The sequence below is a fragment of the Salvelinus fontinalis genome, chromosome 4 (genome assembly GCF_029448725.1).
Source record: "Salvelinus fontinalis isolate EN_2023a chromosome 4, ASM2944872v1, whole genome shotgun sequence".
Classification (NCBI taxonomy): Eukaryota; Metazoa; Chordata; class Actinopteri; order Salmoniformes; family Salmonidae; genus Salvelinus; species Salvelinus fontinalis.
The window spans coordinates 34163453-34183069 of record NC_074668.1 but is presented as its reverse complement, the minus strand read 5'-3'; the positions used below and the strand labels follow the sequence as shown (position 1 = coordinate 34183069).

At 42.9% G+C, this 19617-nt stretch overlaps 2 protein-coding genes across 5 annotated transcripts in view; one reads left to right on the top strand and one right to left on the bottom strand.

The window, feature by feature from the left end:
- The window catches only part of LOC129853589 (probable E3 ubiquitin-protein ligase HECTD4), a 66872-nt gene extending 57604 nt beyond the window's left edge, over positions 1 to 9268 (top strand). For all 4 annotated transcript variants that reach the window (XM_055919783.1, XM_055919781.1, XM_055919782.1 and 1 more), the window contains exons 68-75: positions 838 to 957; positions 1050 to 1205; positions 1318 to 1421; positions 1684 to 1905; positions 2222 to 2388; positions 2631 to 2826; positions 5736 to 5958; positions 6778 to 9268. In XM_055919783.1, the coding sequence (XP_055775758.1) occupies positions 838 to 957; positions 1050 to 1205; positions 1318 to 1421; positions 1684 to 1905; positions 2222 to 2388; positions 2631 to 2826; positions 5736 to 5958; positions 6778 to 6914 (1325 nt within the window). In that variant the 3' untranslated portion in view covers positions 6915 to 9268. The remainder of the gene's footprint in view (positions 1 to 837; positions 958 to 1049; positions 1206 to 1317; positions 1422 to 1683; positions 1906 to 2221; positions 2389 to 2630; positions 2827 to 5735; positions 5959 to 6777) is intronic.
- Positions 9269 to 13088: 3820 nt separating this feature from the next.
- On the bottom strand, positions 13089 to 16154 carry LOC129852781 (L-serine dehydratase/L-threonine deaminase-like). The gene is made up of 6 exons (XM_055918438.1): positions 15996 to 16154; positions 15592 to 15631; positions 15190 to 15421; positions 14453 to 14680; positions 14205 to 14329; positions 13089 to 14090 (listed from the first exon to the last, which is right to left on the bottom strand). Exons 1-6 carry the CDS (start codon positions 16152 to 16154, stop codon positions 13891 to 13893), a joined length of 984 nt encoding a protein of 327 aa, XP_055774413.1. The 3' UTR covers positions 13089 to 13890.
- Positions 16155 to 19617: the final 3463 nt, after the last annotated feature.

Below are 19617 nucleotides of genomic sequence, written 5' to 3'. Positions count from 1 at the left end.
CCTACTTTTAACCTTAAACTAAATACAAAGCACAAAATGAAAAAGACAGAACATGATTTAGCCAACGAAAATGTCTCAACAAAATGAAACAAAACACTTTTTGCGTAGGCTATTTAAAGAACTGGTTTAGATGATTAAATAGGCCTATAATAATAATTATAATAATAATGGTTTACAATGGTGATGATGATAATAATAATGACTAAACAATTTATAATAAGTACGAAAATAGATAAATGAAAGGTAGAAAATTGCATCGAACCTGAATTGTGAGTTGTGCACAGTACATTTGGCTGCGTCAATATTCTTCTCATCTTTGTCCACTACAATATCAAAACGTCCCGAGGACATTCCCCTTGTCGGTTTCTTTTCACTCTACTCTTTCTTCTCCAACTTTGGTTTTACATCAATGAAAAAGCACTTGGAAATCAACAGTAGCCTAGGCCAAGGCCCCTTTTACTCTTCTTTCTATCCCCCCTAGCAGTAGGCACACATGAGGTGAGCATTCGGAACCAGTTTCAGCTGGGCATAAGCTATACGTTTTATTGAATTACAATTGGCTGACACCGATAATAAGGCATTTCTCATCACACAAACACTAAATTAACAGAGTACAGGGCCAATTGGGTCCAGTTGTTAAATCAATTTGAATTGCACATACCCAAGGCTCATGGTAATTGTATCAGACCAAATACGAGACAAAATTCAGAATTTAGGACCCGGTCCTGAGTCGGATCTCAGAATTTCGTGTTTGTTGAAACCTTCAATATCTAATATGATCTGGATTAAAGCTTGCTGACCTTCCACCCATTCTACCTCCACCCTATCTCTATGCAGGACTGGTGTTCTATGATACCAAAGTGATAGTGATGAACCAGGTGCTGAACGCCACAGTACAGCGGACTGCAGACCACGCTGCCCCCGAGATCACACTGGACCCTCTGGAGATTGTAGGAGGTGAGCTCATAGGCCAAGCACAGAGTCCTGTTTTACGTTCATTCACATTATGCTCTCTACTTTGAGTGTTGATGGTGTGTGTGTTTCTCCAGGAGAGATCCCTTCGTCAGAGAACACCTACTTCTGCCAGGCAGCACGCCAGCTGGCCTGTGTGCCCTCGTCCCAGCTGTGTGTGAAGCTGGCCAGCGGAGGAGACCCCACATATGCCTTCAACATCCGCTTCACTGGAGAGGAGGTCCACGGCACCAGTTAGTATTAACCTTCTTCCCCTAACTTTGTCCGCTTGGAATTAACTCTTGTGTTCGATCAGACTGCAGGTGAAACACTGTCTGTTGACCCCTCACCTCTGTGTCTCTCCAGGCGGTTCCTTCCGTCATTTCCTGTGGCAAGTGTGTAAGGAACTCCAGAGCTCTGCCCTCTCCCTGCTGCTCCCCTGCCCCAGTGTAGCAGCCAACCGCAACAAGGTACTGTACAGTGACACGCCTATCTGCCTTCTCCCTCAGTATGCCCTGGTTGCAGCACCATTTTAACACCAGGAAGAAAACAATGTCCAAATAGTTTGTGTACATTTGTATTAATCCTGCTCCCCACAGTATATACTAGGAGTATGAATCATGTCTAGATTGCAAACCAGTTGAGCACTGCATGGGCAATGATCACTGCATTACTGATAGGCTAGAAGGGTCTAACTTGATTGTGGTGCTTTTGTGCCGTTTTTTTCCAAAGGGGAAGTATATTCTGACGCCCTGTCCGATCAGCTATGCGGAGGAGCAGCTGCTGCACTTCTTTGGCCAGCTGTTGGGCATCGCCATCCGGGCAGACGTGCCCCTGCCCCTGGACCTGCTGGGCTCCTTCTGGAAGGGCCTGGTTGGTGAGCCCCTGGACCCAGAGCAGGACCTGCAGGAGGCCGATCTGCTCACATACAACTACGTCAAGAAGATTGAGAGTGTAAGAGACAGTCGTCATATAGACAGTCATATGGGCAGTGTAATGTAGTGACTCCTCTTTCTGGAAAAAGGACGGGTGATTTTGAAAGCTCTGACCAGAAACAACTAATCAGAACTGGTGAAGCAGGTTTTCCATGGTTCAGCAAGTATCTAGCCTATTGACCAATCCCTTTCTACTGTAACTCTATACAGTCCCAACGGTCACTGCTTTCTGCAGTTCACATCCAGACTGTAGTTTCTCCATTCCACTGTTCCCCCTTGTTCCCATGTTCAGTGTTCCATTGACCTCTACACAACCCTTGCCCTCTGCCCCCCAGGTGAGTGAGGAGGAGGATCTGGAGGCCCTGTGTGTAGAGATCTCGTCCCAGCACCACTCAGGAGAAAGCCCCGACTCCCCCAGCCGGCCCTGCTGCACCTTCACCTACATCACCATGACCGGAGAGGAGGTGGAGCTGTGCCAAGGGGGAGACAACCTCAGTGTCAGGTACAGGGATATTCTCCCTCTATGGCCAGGGGACTTGTTCAGTTCATATGGGTCTCTGTTGATGTACTGTGATTCCCTTTACCCATCAGTTCTTCTCTAAAAATAATTTTGCTCATGTAGTCTAGAGTACTTTCTGACTTTGACAGAATGTGTTATCTCTGTTTAACCCCTCTATCCTTCTACACTGTGTGTGTGTGTGTGTGTGTGTGTGTGTGTGTGTGTGTGTGTGTGTGTGTGTGTAGCTGGGAGAATAAGGATGTGTATGCGCGGGCATTGCGGGGCCTGCGTCTGCAGGAGCTTCAGAATGTGGAGTGTATGACAGCGGTGCGAGCGGGCCTGGGCTCCATCATCCCCCTGCAGCTCCTCACCATGCTCAGCCCCCTGGAGGTGGAGCTACGAACCTGTGGCCTGCCCTACATCAACCTGGAGTTCCTCAAGGTAGCTGATGCATACATCTGCCACCTCAAACCTACTGTACACACCCCTTCTGAAACCCTAGGACGCTCCAATCAATACTCCACTGTCCTCATCCTTATCCACCAGTAAGAAGTAATAGTCACAGCCAGGGCTCTAAAGTGTGACCAATTTGGTTGCATATGCGACTAAATATTTTTCTGTGCGACCTGTAGTTTTATTTTGGACGCCAGTGCGACTTAGAGTCCCCCAAAAATTCAATGCGTAAACAATATTTGGCCACAACACTCTTCTCTAAACTTCTCAATAAAGACAGGCTGCCTCCCACGGCTGCTTGCTTCCAGTTCCCGGGCCACACACCCGAGCCCCGCCCCATGGCAGTCAAGCAGGCAGCACAGTTACTCCGTACTGTTTGTTTTCTCAACATGTTTTCAATTCATGCAATCAATATATTCTTCCAAAACAAGAATGATGCTGCTTTGCACATTGCTTCTAAATATGAATCCACATGTTTTCTCTATCTCTGTTAGTCTAAGGAAGTTGGCATGTGCCTAAAATAATACTAATCGCAAATGCTTATTGCTAACTAGCTTTTGGCTAGCTAATATGCCATTTAGATAAATGTACTAGCTAGTGCAAAGCAAATGTTAGCTCTAATACAGGTTGCTACCGGTGGTGGTGTAGATCAGTGTGTTTCTGCAACGGCATGTTCTGAATCTGATAGATTATTCTAAAATGTTTGTATAAATGCAAAATCTATTCAAATGTGTTTAGAGCCCCCTGGGAAACACTGACCAACACTTTGGTTCCTACCCTACCCTCCTATCTGTTTTTTTTGTTTGTTGTCATGCCAAACAACACCAACCATAGAATTAGAATAAGCATTCTATTTCTATGATTTCAACAGTTCACCCAAGTGTTTTGATCTATATCGCAAATCAAATCGCAATATTTGGTTTAAAAAAATCTGTTATATTTTTTGCCCATATCGTGCAGCGCTGGTAACTTTTACAAGTATATGCAAACTTTTGGTGGCACAGAAAGAAAGGAAAATGTATATTTTCCTCAGGAGATGTGCTTTTAAAGTAAGCAGGATTCATATAGGCCCAACGTCGGCTATATCTCAATCAATTACAAAATGAACTTTTCTGGTGCTCCTACATTTTGTGGTGCTCCTAACTTCTCTAAGTTAGGAGCACCAGTGCTACAATGTATTTTTTTTTATATACACTGCTCAAAAAAATAAAGGGAACACTTAAACAACACAATGTAACTCCAAGTCAATCACACTTCTGTGAAATCAAACTGTCCACTTAGGAAGCAACACTGATTGACAATACATTTCACATGCTCTTGTGCAAATGGAATAGACAATAGGTGGAAATTATAGGCAATTATTAAGACACCCCCAAAAAAGGAATGGTTCTGCAGGTGGTGACCACACACCACTTCTCAGTTCCTATGCTTCCTGGCTGATGTTTTGGTCACTTTTGAATGCTGGCGGTGCTTTCACTCTAGTGGTATCATGAGACGGAGTCTACAACCCACACAAGTGGCTCAGGTAGTGCAGCTCATCCAGGATGGCACATCAATGCGAGCTGTGGCAAAAAGGTTTGCTGTGTCTGTCAGCGTAGTGTCCAGAGCATGGAGGCGCTACCAGGAGACAGGCCAGTACATCAGGAGACGTGGAGGAGGCCGTAGGAGGGCAACAACCCAGCAGCAGGACCGCTACCTCCGCCTTTGTGCAAGGAGGTGCACTGCCAGAGCCCTGCAAAATGACCTCCAGCAGGCCACAAATGTGCATGTGTCTGCTCAAACGGTCAGAAACAGACTCCATGAGGGTGGTATGAGGGCCCGACGTCCACAGGTGAGGGTTGTGCTTACAGCCCAACACCGTGCAGGACGTTTGGCATTTGCCAGAGAAGACCAAGATTGGCAAATTCGCAACTGGTGCCCTGTGCTCTTCACAGATGAAAGCAGGTTCACACTGAGTACATGAGCACATGTGACAGAGTCTGGAGACACCGTGGAGAACGTTCTGCTGCCTGCAACATCCTCCAGCATGACCGGTTTGGCGGTGGGTCAGTCATGGTGTGGGGTGGCATTTCTTTGTGGGGCCGCACAGCCCTCCATGTGCTCGCCAGAGGTAGCCTGACTGCCATTAGGTACCGAGATGAGATCCTCAGACCCCTTGTGAGACCATATGCTGACACATGCACATTTGTGGCCTGCTGGAGGTCATTTTGCAGGGCGCTGGCAGTGAACCTCCTTGCACAAAGGCGGAGGTAGCGGTCCTGCTGCTGGGTTGTTGCCCTCCTACGGCCTCCTCCACGTCTCCTGATGTACTGGCCTGTCTCCTGGTAGCGCCTCCATGCTCTGGACACTACGCTGACAGACACAGCAAACCTTTTTGCCACAGCTCGCATTGATGTGCCATCCTGGATGAACTGCACTACCTGAGCCACTTGTGTGGGTTGTAGACTCCGTCTCATGCTACCACTAGAGTGAAAGCACCGCCAGCATTCAAAAGTGACCAAAACATCAGCCAGGAAGCATAGGAACTGAGAAGTGGTGTGTGGTCACCACCTCCAGAACCATTCCTTTTTTGGGGGTGTCTTACTAATTGCCTATAATTTCCACCTTTTGTCTATTCCATTTGCACAACAGCATGTGAAATTTATTGTCAATCAGTGTTGCTTCCTAAGTGGACAGTTTGATTTCACAGAAGTGTGATTGACTTGGAGTTACATTGTGTTGTTTAAGTGTTCCCTTTATTTTTTTGAGCAGTGTATATGTTTAACCTGGTCTCGGTATAGAGTAATGAGAAGAAATCACTATGTTTTTGGAGGGCAGTAATAGTGAATGTCTTTACCTAGGAGAGTCTCATCATTGTCCCTCTTTTGCCTGAACCCCTGTTATCTCTCCCTCCGTAGGCCCACACCATGTACCAGGTAGGTCTGATGGAGACAGACCAGCACATTGAGTTCTTCTGGACGGCCCTGGAGATGTTCACCCAGGAGGAGCTCTGCAAGTTCATCAAGTTTGCCTGCAACCAGGAGCGCATCCCCTTTACCTGCCCCTGTAAGGATGGGGGCCCGGACACCGCCCACGTACCCCCCTACCCCATGAAGATTGCCCCTTCGGACGGGGCAGCAGGTAAGTGCCGGGAAAAGTCAGTGTGTGGTGTGTGTGTGTCATAGAGAGATACAAGTCAAAGTCACTCGTGTTGCTATCTGCTTGTTGTCTTCAAACCTTGGAATTATTGAACATTTTGTTTGCTATGTTTACCCTTCCTGGATTTATTATGTCTGGAAATTAGTTGGGGTTGTTCTATGGGGAGAAGATAGAGCAGTTTTCTTAAAACGAAATACCTCACACCTCTGCTGTGTGTATTAGGCCTACTATATAGCCTTCAAATAAGGGAACTGTTTATTGGCTTGTAGTTTATCAGGCTCCAATGAAGATTTTTGGAACTTCTCAAAGGACTTTTTATCCCACATTTTGGACACTAGACTCCCAAAAACATTTTATACCCATGTCAGCCTCCAATTACAGCAGTATGAACTGCACATTTAGATTAAAGCACATGTATTTTCCGGGTTAGCGGAGGGTTTGGCCAGGGTAGGCTGTCATTGTAAATAAGAATTTGTTCTTAACTGACTTGCTTAGTTAAGTAAAGGTTGAATGAAAAATGAAAGATTAGAGGTACGGGCCATTATTGACATGGAGAACATGGGATTGATTGAAAATAACTTTCTAGACTGTACATAATACTCTCCGCAGATTAATTTAAACATGGTAGAAGTGCACTTGAGATGATACATTTTTTAAAGGTTATATTATACATGTGACATTTCCACCTGCAAAATCCATGAAGAAATACAATTTAGGCCTAAAATATTACATGTTGCTCCTTTAATGTGTTAAGCTGCTTTTTCTTCCTACAGTATGTTTACCTATTTGTGTGGTTGCCAGGTTCGCCAGACTCTCGCTACATCCGGGTGGAGACCTGTATGTTTATGGTGAAGCTGCCCCAGTACAGCTCCCTGGATGTGATGCTGGAGAAGCTGCGCTATGCCGTCCACTACCGTGAAGACCCTCTCAGCGGCTAAAGGGACCTGATGGAGTACACCACCTCCTCCATATGATGCCGCTTCAACACCAACCCTACTATTTCTTACCCATACGGCCCCACCCGTTCACCGCTCCATCCCCCGCCCACCTTTACCTCCGCCCTCTCCTGAAGAGCTGGGACTACCCACAGAACAGAAGGCCAACCTGCTTTACCAAGAACACACTGAAGCTTTTCCTTTCTTGGCTTGTTTTATGTTTGGCTTTGTACCAGCGCTTCATTTCAATAACATTGTAATCAGGTTGAGCCTTTCAGGAGTGTGTTTTGACTCATGTTTTCAGACCTGATGTAGGGGAGTTCAGCCCCACTTGCCTTGACACTGATGTTCATGTCTCTTCTGGTTGCACTGAGTTTTGGAGTGACATTGAGGTAACTCTTTGATCACTACACTGAGTGGGAGGGAGCTGTGACAGGGCACATACCATTTTTCTTTATTGGGGAAGTTAATCTCTTCCACCTTATTTCTCCTCACTTTTCTTTATTCTTCCTCTCCTCCCTCTCTTTCAGAGGTCCTTACAGTTCCCCTCCCACTCACTACCAGAGGGGACTATCTTTCTAAGGCATGCCTTTACCACAAGCAGCACCTCCTCAAAAAGGGGAGAGGGAGGCTCAGTGTGAAAAGGGAACCCCAAATATTCCTCTGGAAGCAAGAGTTGAGTATTGTTTGATGTTTGAGATAGAGTTCATTTTAGATATTAAGTGGACTACTATGATGCTGCCTATTTATTACCAGTTCAGCTCTCTGCATTCAAAACGTTGACAAGCGCTGTATAGGACATTATATAGTTACTGCCTGTAAAGTTGGACTGCTAAAGGACAAAACTAGCTATCTGCCTATATTATACGGTGAATATATTTTATTCAAGTCTATTAAGAGGGTATATAAGTCATGTAAAAAGTCATTTTAATCTATTAAGTTGCAGTTTTGAGTTTAAGGTATCCTAGTAGCTGTGGCAGAAGGGTAAGGTCACGCACACTGAAGCTGGACTACCAGACTAAAGCTCTACCTGGTTGCCAGATTTGGCCTTCTGTGTTGCCAGTTCTCCTATACTTGCATTTCAGGTTGCAAAACCTGTGTTGCTTTGTGAAATGAGAGAGAGATGTTCTCCTGAGCTGCTTGTGTGCTACTGCTACTGAATGTGTGCCGAATCCCCCTGCCCAACACACAATACACACACCAGGGGGTTGAATTCACTTTCATTTTGCCTTTTTATAGATTTCCTGTGATGAATGAGCAGGATTTCTGTTGGGTTTTTTGTTTTATTTTACCCATAACCAAAATGTTTAGCTGTGTAAAGAAAAAATGTAAATATACTTCTACGTTATATTTGATGGCAGTTTTTTTGAATTGCTGCATCACTTCACCAATGATTTTTTGTTTTGTTTGTTTTGTTCTGCACTATTCTTCCAGGGAAAAAATATTATTTAAAAATGAGCTAACTAGGATATTCTTTATTGGATATCCAGTTTGTTGGGTTTTTATTTTTTACAGATTTTGAAATTACCAGTAATGTATCACCTTTAATGTCTTGTAGGGCCGGATTACCGAACGGGCACGCAGGGCAACCCCCCCCCCCCCCAAAAAAATAAATAGCATATGATAGCAAAATGTGTAGAATTGCAGGAAATTTGCTTTAAAACGTGAAAATCTTATCTTAGCCCCTTGGCAAAAAGTGTAGAATTGCAGGAAATTTGCTTTAACACTGCAAAAAAACATCTTAGCCTCATGACAAAATGTGTAGAATATCATTATAAAACTGCACATTTTTCTCTGCACCATGGCTTAATGTGTTGAAATGCATTATGTTTTTGGGGACGTCGGTTCCCCCGGGGCCCCAAATGCAGTAGTCCGGCCCTGATGTCTTGTAACTCAGATGGATTCTATCACTCGTTCTCTTCTACTCCATGGTGAAACATGTTTTCTTGTGTGAGTAAAACAGCCATTTGACTTGGATGGGACCTGAAGAACACGACAGTTACCGCAAAATATTTGAGATGGATGTTTGGATTGCTTGCCAATTTAGTTTTGGTTTTGTTCTTTTAAAGGGTAAATTGCTGCTAACAAGGACGCTCCTTCTATTCCTACCTCTTTTGGAGGAGTAGAACAGACCATTACAAAGGACATTCATACAAAGAGGTGTTGAGATAAGAAAATGTGTTCTGTACATTTACTTGATATTTATTACAATTATTTATGGTTGCATTAAATTAACTTTTACTGTCTTACCTCTGCACATCAAACATAACACAGATCTTTAAAATGGACTATACAGAGGTAGAGGATAATATGGAGTTTGAGATTTCTGTGTCACAATAAAACATGTCTTGATGTAAGCATGTTTTGTTGACTTATTGCTCTTGTCAGGACACACACAGGAAAAATCAAACATAAGACAGGCGCTGGACTACAACCCAGAAGGAAAGAGAATATCCTGGCAAGAGGCAAAAGCCCTCGCACTGAAAGGGTTGAAGTGGAGAGCCATGGTGGACGTTCCCAAGGAGGTCAACAGGTTTGTCAGTATGTTATATATTATAATTTCTTCTATTTGAGTGTTTTTCACCCAGCCACATTCACACTGGCATTTAATCACAGTGTAAACCCACTTAATCTGCCATTCTTTGCTCAGATGTGTGTTTGCCAAAGAATAGCCTGTCAGATAAATTGTGATGCTTTTCTTCACATATCAACAAAACCTCAAGCGTTTACCGAAAGGGTTTTGAAAGATAAAGGATCTGGTTATCTTATGTCCCCACAGACCATTGTGTGAAAGACTGGGTGCTGACCATGACAGATGAAGCTGGCTACTCTGCTTCCTTATTGCCATCCTTCTGCTGTATGTTTAATCTAAGGGCCCTAGCTAGTCCCAACTCCAACACGTGTTACATCACCCCATCCTGCTATATAAACCAGACACCTTTTCAGAGCAGCAAGTGCCAGGCCAGTTCCAGCTGGATCTGTGCCTGTCTGACAACTGTCACCCCCACTTCACCCTTTGGTACGCTACACATTGTGCCCTGTTGCATGCTATATAAAGCCCAGACTGCGTGTATCTTGGGCTGCATGTTAGGAATTCTGAGAATGTTTTGTGCTGGGACTCTTAAGGTGGTTTGGGTCATTTGAAAGGGGGAAGGAAGCTTTTCGTCAGAGGGCCTCTTTCACAGCTGGCTGATCACCTCAAGACCCAAGGCCTGCTGCCTCCTTTTTAACGACCTGCCAGCCAATGAAGAAAAAGAACTGGGTCACAGCCCTCGATGACCGGCCAATTGGATGAGGGAGGGGGAAAAAGTTTGACTTCTAGCGTATTCCGTCATCTCAGGCAGGGACACATAGGATTAGAGGAGCAACAAGGTGCGTACTGACCTGGCCAAAGCACATTCTCACTAAGTGTAACCATCCACACCCAACTGAACATTTGACATCATTGTGCAACAGATGACAGCACAGGTGTTTGGAGCTTCCCAGTTCATCACTAATGTCACAGATTAGTTATACAGGATATCATTTTCAAATAATTTATAGGCTTTAGTTATGGCCCAAGGATGCTGTGTTATCAGGCTGGAACACCTTTTGTGTTATATAACCAAGTTATATAAGTTGTATTGTAGATAGCAGAATAAATTGTAGAACAGACCTTGTCACACTTACCACCTGAAATTATCAATTGTAAATGATATGGTCTGTCTGGAGAACAGGGCCGGCTTGAACCTTTTTGGGTCCCTAAGCGAGATTTGGTTACAGGCGTTTTAAAGTAAATTTCCTGCAGTTCTACACATTTTGCCATGGGGTGGATATTTTATTTTGCATAGCCAGAGTTCAGGGCCCCCTGGCCGGTATACAACTAAAATTATGTCTGATTTTGGGTGACTAAAGCCTCCATAATGATGCCAACACTAATTATTTATTAACATCAATATTATGGAAACTGTTTTAATATTTGACAAATAGCCTAAAGCTGTATGTACAGTTGAAGTCGGAAGTTTACATACACTTAGGTTGGAGTCATTAAAACTCGTTTTTCAACCACTCCACAAAGTTCTTGTTAACAAACTATAGTTTTGACAAGTCGGTTAGGACATCAACTTTGTGCATGATACAAATAATTTTTCCAACAATTGTTTACAGACAGATTATTCTACTTATAACTAACTCACACAATTCCAGTTGGTCAGAAGTTTACAAACACTAAGTTGACTGTGCCTTTAAACAGCTTGGAAAATTACAGAAAATGATTTCATGGCTTTAGAAGCCAATTGGAGGTGTACCTGTGGATGTATTTTAAGGTCTACCTTCAAACTCAGTGCCTCTTTGCTTGACATCATGGGAAAATCAAAAGAAATCAGCCAAGACCTCAGAAAAAAATTGGAGACCACATGTCTGGTTCAGCCTTGGGAGCAATTTCCAAACGCCTGAAGGTACCACGTTCATCTGTACAAACAATAGTACGCAAGTAGAAACACCATGGGACCACACAGCCGTCATACCGCTCAGGAAGGAGACGCATTCTGTCTCCTAGAGATGAACGTACTTTAGTGTGAAAAGTGCAAATCAATCCCAGAACAGCAGCAAAGGACCTTGTGAAGATGCTGGAGGAAACGGGTACGGTTCCTATATCGACATAACCTGAAAGGCCGCTCAGCATGGAAGAAGCCACTCCAAGAAGTCGCTCCAAAACCGTCATAAAAAAGGTAGTACTTTTTGTAGAAATGTCCTCTGGTCTGATGAAACAAAAATAAGAACTGTTTGGCCATAATGACCATCGTTATCTTTGGAGGAAAAAGGGGGGAGCTTGCAAGCCGAAGAATACCATCCCAACCGTGAAGCACGGGGGTGGCAGCATCATGTTGTGGGGGTGCTTTGCTGCAGGAAGGACTGGTGCACTTCACGAAATAGATGGCATCATGAGGCAGGAAAATTATGTGGATATATTGAAGCAACATCTCAAGACATCAGTCAGGAAGTTAAAGCTTGGTCGCAAATGGGTCTTCCAAATGGACAATTACCCCAAGCATACTTCCAAAGTTGTGTCAAAATGGCTTAAGGACAACAAAGTCAAGGTATTGGAGTGGCCATCACAAAGCCCTGACCTCAATCCTATAGAAAATGTCTGGGCAGAACTGAAAAAGTGCTTGCGAGCAAGGAGGCCTACAAACCTGACTCAGTTACACCAGCTCTGTCAGGAGGAATGGTCCAAAATTCACCCAACTTATTGTGGGAAGCTTGTGGAAGGCTACCCTAAATTGTTTAACTTGGGTCAAACATTTCAAGGCAATGCTACCAAATAGTAAATGAGTGTATGTAAACTTCTAAACCCCCTGGGAATGTGATTGAACAAATAAATAATTCTCTCTACTATTATTCTGACATTTTACATTCTTAAAATAAAGTGGTGATCCTAACTGACCTAAGACAGGGAATTTTTACTAGGATTAAATGTCAGGAATTGTGTGAAACTGAGTTTAAATGTATTTGGCTAAGGTGTATGTAGACTTCCGACTTCAACTGTATATTCAATGGGCAGACTACACTATTTCGATAAATTTGGCTTATCAAGGGCAGGAGAACTCTCCATTCAAGCTGGTCATTTATAAGGGTTTTATGACCCTGAAAATGTAGGGATCTTAGAAGACACCTGAACCAAATCCTGACTTGTCAAGCTGATCAATAAGATAATATTGATTATCCTTACTTTTAAGCTAGACTTGTCAAAATAGTTTTGCAGTGTAACATGCCTTCTTACTAGACGCTTTTGTTATGTCATACCAGAACTGGTTGTGACCAGATATCACCAGATTTCTCTTTATAAGATTGAATGTAATTACACTGTAATTCAATTTTACCTGCCATGGTTATTAGCAAAGTCAATCTGGCATGGTATGGTGTTATTTTGGTATAGCAACGATAACCGGTTTAAAAAGCCACTTGTCTTCACAGTGGTGGTCATGGATAGGTTGGTGATATGTCAAACCTTCAAATGCTGAGTGCTTCTATATATCATCTTTAGGATTGATCCCCTGACCTGCAGTGAACCATATGACTGGCCAATTAAAAATGCATCTAATTATAACCGATTATAAGAAAAGGTGTTCCAGACAGGATATTCAGGAAAAAATAAATATAATTTATTTTTAAATATCACTCATACAGTACAAAAGAGGGAGAAGAAAATACATCCAAAGGTATATTTTGCATGAACATAAAACATGCTAAATACAAAGAACAATACAACTCTACTTGGTTATCTTTAACCCAAGAAGTTAATCATCTAGGTCAGGGGTATTCAACTCTTAACCTACGAGGTCTGGACTACTGCTGGCTTTCAGTTATACCGGATAATTCATTGCACCCACCTGGTGTCCCAGGTCTAAATCAATCCCTGATTAGAGGGGAATAATAATTTTTAAAAAGCAGTGGAACTGGCTTCGAGGTTCAGATTTGAGTTGGAGGGATCTAGGCACAGGAGGATGCTGAGGGGTGGACGGTTCATAATAATGGCTGGAATGGAGTCAATGGAATGTTATCAAGCACATAGAAACCATGTGTTTTGTGTTCGATACCATTCCATTGATTCCGTTCCAGCCATTACTATGAAACCGTCCTCCCCAGTTAAGGTGCCACCAGCTGCCTGTGGATCTAGGTTATTCAATTCAAAGACTACTACTGCCAGAGTAGTAGATTATCTGTATGCCTATCAATACGTATCTACCTTAGCATTAGGCTATTGATGAATCCATAGTCAGTTAATCCTTCAGTCAGTCAGCCCCTTTCAGGAGTTCAAGAGTAGGCCTATACTGCACACTGTCTGGAATGATTTGGCCCCATGGAGTTCATGAACCTGTTCGAATGCCCTTATTGGTAGTACCCAATGGAGTAGGGGAGCTGCAACTGGAAGGATCGGGTTAATAGAGGAATGGAGTGATGGAGAAAGGATAAGCAGGACACAAACATGTCTGTCTGTCTAGCTAGATGACATGCCCAGCTGCTTCTTCAGTTTCTGGAGCTGTTTCATGCTGATGTTGTTGCCTCCACACACCACGATCACCACAGGTCCCAGGTCCCGCGCCAGCTTGCCCTCCTTCTGCAGTCTGGGGATGATGTCACAGTACACAGCTGCCAGGGCAGCACCACACGCAGGCTCCACCAGGACCTTCTCGTCATCTGGAGGAGGAGGGAGAAAGAGGAATTTAGTGTCAGAGAGGCTTGTGGGCACGTCTAGGTATAGTAATCATATGACCCTCTACACAGCTGTAGCCTACGTTATGTTATACTCACCAACAAAGCGCTCGACAGCTTTGACAGCCTCCTGGTCTGTGACCAGCTCGGAGTAAACTGTGTGTTCACCAGCAAGTTTCAGGGTCTGTGCAGATACTCTTGTCAGGCCCAACGTGGTGGCAATGCTGTGGAGATGAAAATGATAGAATTGTTGTTGTGCACAGGGATCGCCTTTTTGTGCTAAAATATGACTGTTTGGCTGTAATGTTTCAGTGACTCTGGTCTCTCAGTGTGAGGGTGACTCTTACCTTGTGATCTCAGGCAGAGTAATCAACTTCCCAGCCTTCATAGCAGCATTGAGACTGTGTGCCCCCACAGTTTCCATAGCTATGACTGGAACATCGTTCCAGCCGGCACGGCGCAGTCCTTCAACAACCCCGTTCATGAGGCCTCCACCGCCAACAGACAACACCATCGCACCAGGCTTCTCCTGCAGCTCGGACTCCAGCTCCTTCACCAGAGACATATGGCCCTCCCTACACACACATTGAAAAGACATTGAAAAAGTGAGTTTTCAGTTTTCATTCACAAAGCATGTCATGACGCATAGCAAAACAGTCCTTAGAATCTGCTTTGTATACAGCGTTCTATGCTGGCTGGAATGGAACACTAGCTATCTTTCAAACTGATCTACGTTGTAAATTGTTCATGAAAAGACATAGGCTGCAGGTTCCATTATAATGCTGCTGATAACAATAAAGTGTATTCAGCTGAGGTGTATAATTAGTGTTTGGCTGTGAAATAAACCAGAAATATCTGTCTGCCAAAAAGGGTTCAGTAACCTTGTCGGATTAAATGATCTGAATCCCTCCTCTTGTTAACACCAGCACAAAATTGCATGATAAGATATCCTGCTCCATTCTGCTAATCAGCTTTCCTCATAATTTCATGGAAAACACTCTTACTATGACTAAGATTACACACACAGAGAATAGAGCAACACTGATGTTGCAGAAGTGTATTGAATATGGCATCTGTCACTTACCAGATGAGAGGGTCATCAAAGGGAGAGATGAAGATCCATCCAGGGTTGTTGGCCACAAGCTGTTGTCCATATTCAATGCTCTCATTCAGCGCCTTGCCATGAATCACCACATTGGCGCCCTCGTCCCTCAGCCTCTCCACTGTTGGTTTGGGGGTGACACTGGGCACGACGATGGTGGCAGGTACACCAAGCTTACGGGCAGAGTAGGCAGCCGCCATACCAGCATTTCCTCCTGTGATGGAGCAATGACATCGGCCACTTTAGGAAAATGGATACTATACAGAGAGTGCTTGTCTGAAAGAGCCCATAAGCTTATGGAATTCTGAAATAATGTTACGCTTCTTGTGTTGTGATAAAACATTTAATGGTGATTTCAAGGTAAGGCTGTGATCGGTTGCTCACCTGAACAGCAGACGAATCTCTCGCAGCCTCGCTTGGCCCACTGAAAGACAACAATGAGCACATGACATGACTCACAGTTCTGTTCCCCTTTACAAGAAGAGCTCAAGGACCCCACATTAAAAAATACTACCCCCCCCCTGCATTACCATGATAACCCGGTGTTCAGACCTGGACTGACCTCAAACTGGTCTGGACTGGTCCTACTGGGAACATGCTATATATATATACACACAATCCCCCTCACCATCCACACCCCCAACCCACTACTGATTTGCTGCGTACTAGCACAACCTATTATGTAACACCATCACCCAATCTTATCACAAGCACACCCTCCCTCCACCCACATCCTTTCCCTCTCCTAACTCATGAGCCTAAGCTGTAGATATGGGTGATTCACTCACTGTCTTGCAAAGGTGTCCAATGCCCCTGATTTTGAAGGATCCTGTGGGCTGGGATGAGTCAAGCTTCAGATAGACAGAGGTGCCTGCCACTTTGGTTAGGGCAAGGCTCTCCCTCAATGGGGTGGCCACGTGAAGAGCGCTCTCCTGTGGGTTCTTCATTTCTCTATCTGAGAACAGACAAGTTGGGGAATTAATCTCTGTTCCAAGTGTGAACAATGAATACGTACACACAATTAATTCAATACATTTCAATAATTGTATACCTTACTAAAAACAATGGATAACCCCCCCCTCAAAAAAAATATATATAACTGTGCACTTAGTGTTTATTCACAATGATCAGCAGTGGATACAAGCATTAGAGGAAGAGCTCCATATCAATGAACATCACCCTCATTAAAGGTTGAGTTCAATATCACTATATTAGCACTCCAGAAAGAAGATAAACATCAACCTATATACAAGCAAGCAAGGGAGTAGACTGCCAATCTATCTAAGACATAATACAAACTTAGGGATGAATACTGAAAAACAACCGGTGGTAAATGTGTCTTATAACAACCAGACAGGTGCTTATAATAGCATAATTAATTACATTACTATTTCTTACTACAAATTACTTCTGTATTATCATAATTTTCTTTCAATGCACTTACAATGTATAAAATCACTGACCCTATAAACAGAAAATATGAATCATTCAAACAAGCACATCTGTTTCAGGTTTTAAGACCAAGACATTCAAAGCAAGAATCATTTTCAAAACGTTTTACTTTACCTTAGTAGACTTCTGTTTTAGAGTAAAATGCTAACTTCTCCAAAGTCAGGTACAGTGGGACACTAGACAGTTCCAGTAGAGTTTTCCCTGATGAGAACTAGTAGGTGGATTTATACCTACAGTAGAGGGCTAGGCAGCAACGACCTCCCTCTGCAACCAATCACCATTGGGCACTCCTCCGCTGTCACAACACCCCGAATTCCTTTAGACTAGACAGGTGGGGATGTAAGACCTTATGCCACCGAATAAGGAATTTGACCCCCTTTTCCTCTAATAAGTAGGCCTAAGTATAAGGCAAAATTATATATTGTAGTATTTCTGTCAAATGTATTGATTTAAGATACCAAGGTGATGTGGTCAATTTCATTAACTAATATTGATCATCTTGACCTCAAATTTTCAGCAAAATAGGGCTTTATTATAATGAAACATATATCTTTGGAAATGTATTTATTTTGTAACTGTCCTGCATATTAAGATAGATTATATTTAGAGTTGCTGGGCCTATAGGAACTGTATCATAACTCTTAAATGGGCACCTGAACTTACATCATGCCAGGTCTTCAGTATGTAATAGACCAAACAGATGCTCAAATTATGATGCTCAGAATTTGTATAATGGAAACAACGCTATACTCGACTTATTTCCACTCCCTATAGTAGGAGAATACCCAATACAAAAAGGAAATACACGGTTGTGTATCTTGCTTTTATGTCCCTTGCTTTAGTTGTATTGACATTTTACGCACGTTATTGACTACTCCACTAATAATTTAATCATGGGGTCAAAATGTTGGTCAGTCAGTCAGTCTATAGATAAATGTTGCATGCAGACAATTTTTACACTGTGTCCTTTGCTCTGGCTTGTTGCAGGGATCCACACCATCGGCATTGCCAAAAGAGTCGCAACTATTTTGACTGCACCGCACTACCAAAAGCGGCAGGTTCGACTGTGACATATCCACGAGTGGAATCTGCTCAGCCGCAGCAAATGTCATGTTGACAACTCAAACCTGCCTGATCCGACTCTAAGCCGGATCAGGCAGGTTTAAATCGTCGTCAACATGACATTTGCAAGGATATGCAGTATAACAAGTATATTCACAGACATTTTTGCTGACAATAAATGAATCAATGATCCGTATGAACCGTAATATCGCTGTCTGGATGGACAACTCACAGTAAAATAGCCCATTGCAAAATATCAAAGTTAAATAGACTATATATCATGCTATTTAGAAATGCATTGCTGGACACTATTTAACTAATTTCAAACACATAGCACCAACATATTTTAGACCAAGCATTATCTTTAAAGTTATGCATGCACATCTAAATACAAACATTGAAATAAAGTTATTCTATTCTATCAAATAACATCTGAAAATTGTCCTAATGGTGAAATGACAGCCCTCCTACGCTAGGCTATTCAACGATTACGCACATTAATGTAGTCTTCGACAAAGCCTTTCCTGTCTCAGAATAAAATGCATGAGTCTCTGTCGATGAACTAGAAAAAAATAAACATGTTGTTGGAAACGTGATCAATGTCTAAAATCACAACTCGTTATGTGCAGTTCGAACTAGGTAAAAGCCACACACTTCACGTGCGTCTGGAGAGGTTCATGGTCAGAGGACAAAATATAAACAATCACTGCCAATGATGTGCATTATGTCAAATACTGTCCCCATGGTGAGGACATTTGATAAAACAATAGGGCTGTGTAAAAGTTGCTGACTGATTGTATATTATAGGCTACACTTGTAATGACACCAATAGACCAAAAACAAAATGTGATCTACAATGTATCTCTTTGTGATCTCTCCATGATTGTGTAGTGCGCGCAATACCCAACGGTGTCACGCATCATATAGGCTATCGGTTTCAATATAGGAAGCATACAGTCCAGAAGCATACAGATCGCAAACTGTTCCATTAACAATTAATGAAAATAAATGTTCAATCTGATTTTTGTCTACTTTAAAATGATTATGTGTAATGTATTACTGCACATGTGCAGCCTAAATGTCTGAACTCAGTGAGCTGAGTAGCCTAGACATCTGAACGTTGTGAACTAAACTGGTCATAATCTGAATCTAAACTAAGATGTTAACCTAATCTTTTTCTCAAAGGTTTACGTCCAGACATTAGGACAGATAGTGCCGATTTAGATAATGGAGTGTTACCTGGAGCAAGTTGCGGTCGCACAGCGTGCGTTGTCTACGTAATCATGGAATTTGCAACATTTCCAGGGGTTAGACACTCACAACATTTTGGTGGCATGCTGACCCTTAAACCCTTTGAATTAGGCTATGTGGAGGCGTATCTTTATTCAAAGCCCTTTTATATTAGGCCTATTTTATAAATGTTTAGGACTATCATATAGCCCAATTCTATCTTTATCTTGAAGTTGTGTCAGTGCAGTTAACACACAGGATGGCACATTGAGAGAGCGAGTCCAGGCTCAGGACAGAGACATCTACGACAGGTCTACACGTATTTTGGCAGCGTCCTCTGGTGGCCAGTGTACTTTATCCACTGGAGATTAAATAACGGAGTGCTGAGGCGGTATTGAAGGGACATAATTTAAGTTTATTATGGGCATAGTACGTAGGCCCACGCGTGTTGAATATACTCAACATACACAAGTAAACATATTTTTCAAAACTACACCCAAAATCAAATAGGCTATGCATGCGTAAATATAGACAATTTCAAATGTGGATAGTGGACAACAATATTACATATAAATGTATGCATTCACTACTGTAAGTTGCTTTGCTAAACTACTAAAATGTAACATAAAATATGATATAGGATAGTATACAAAGGAAAAAAAGGCC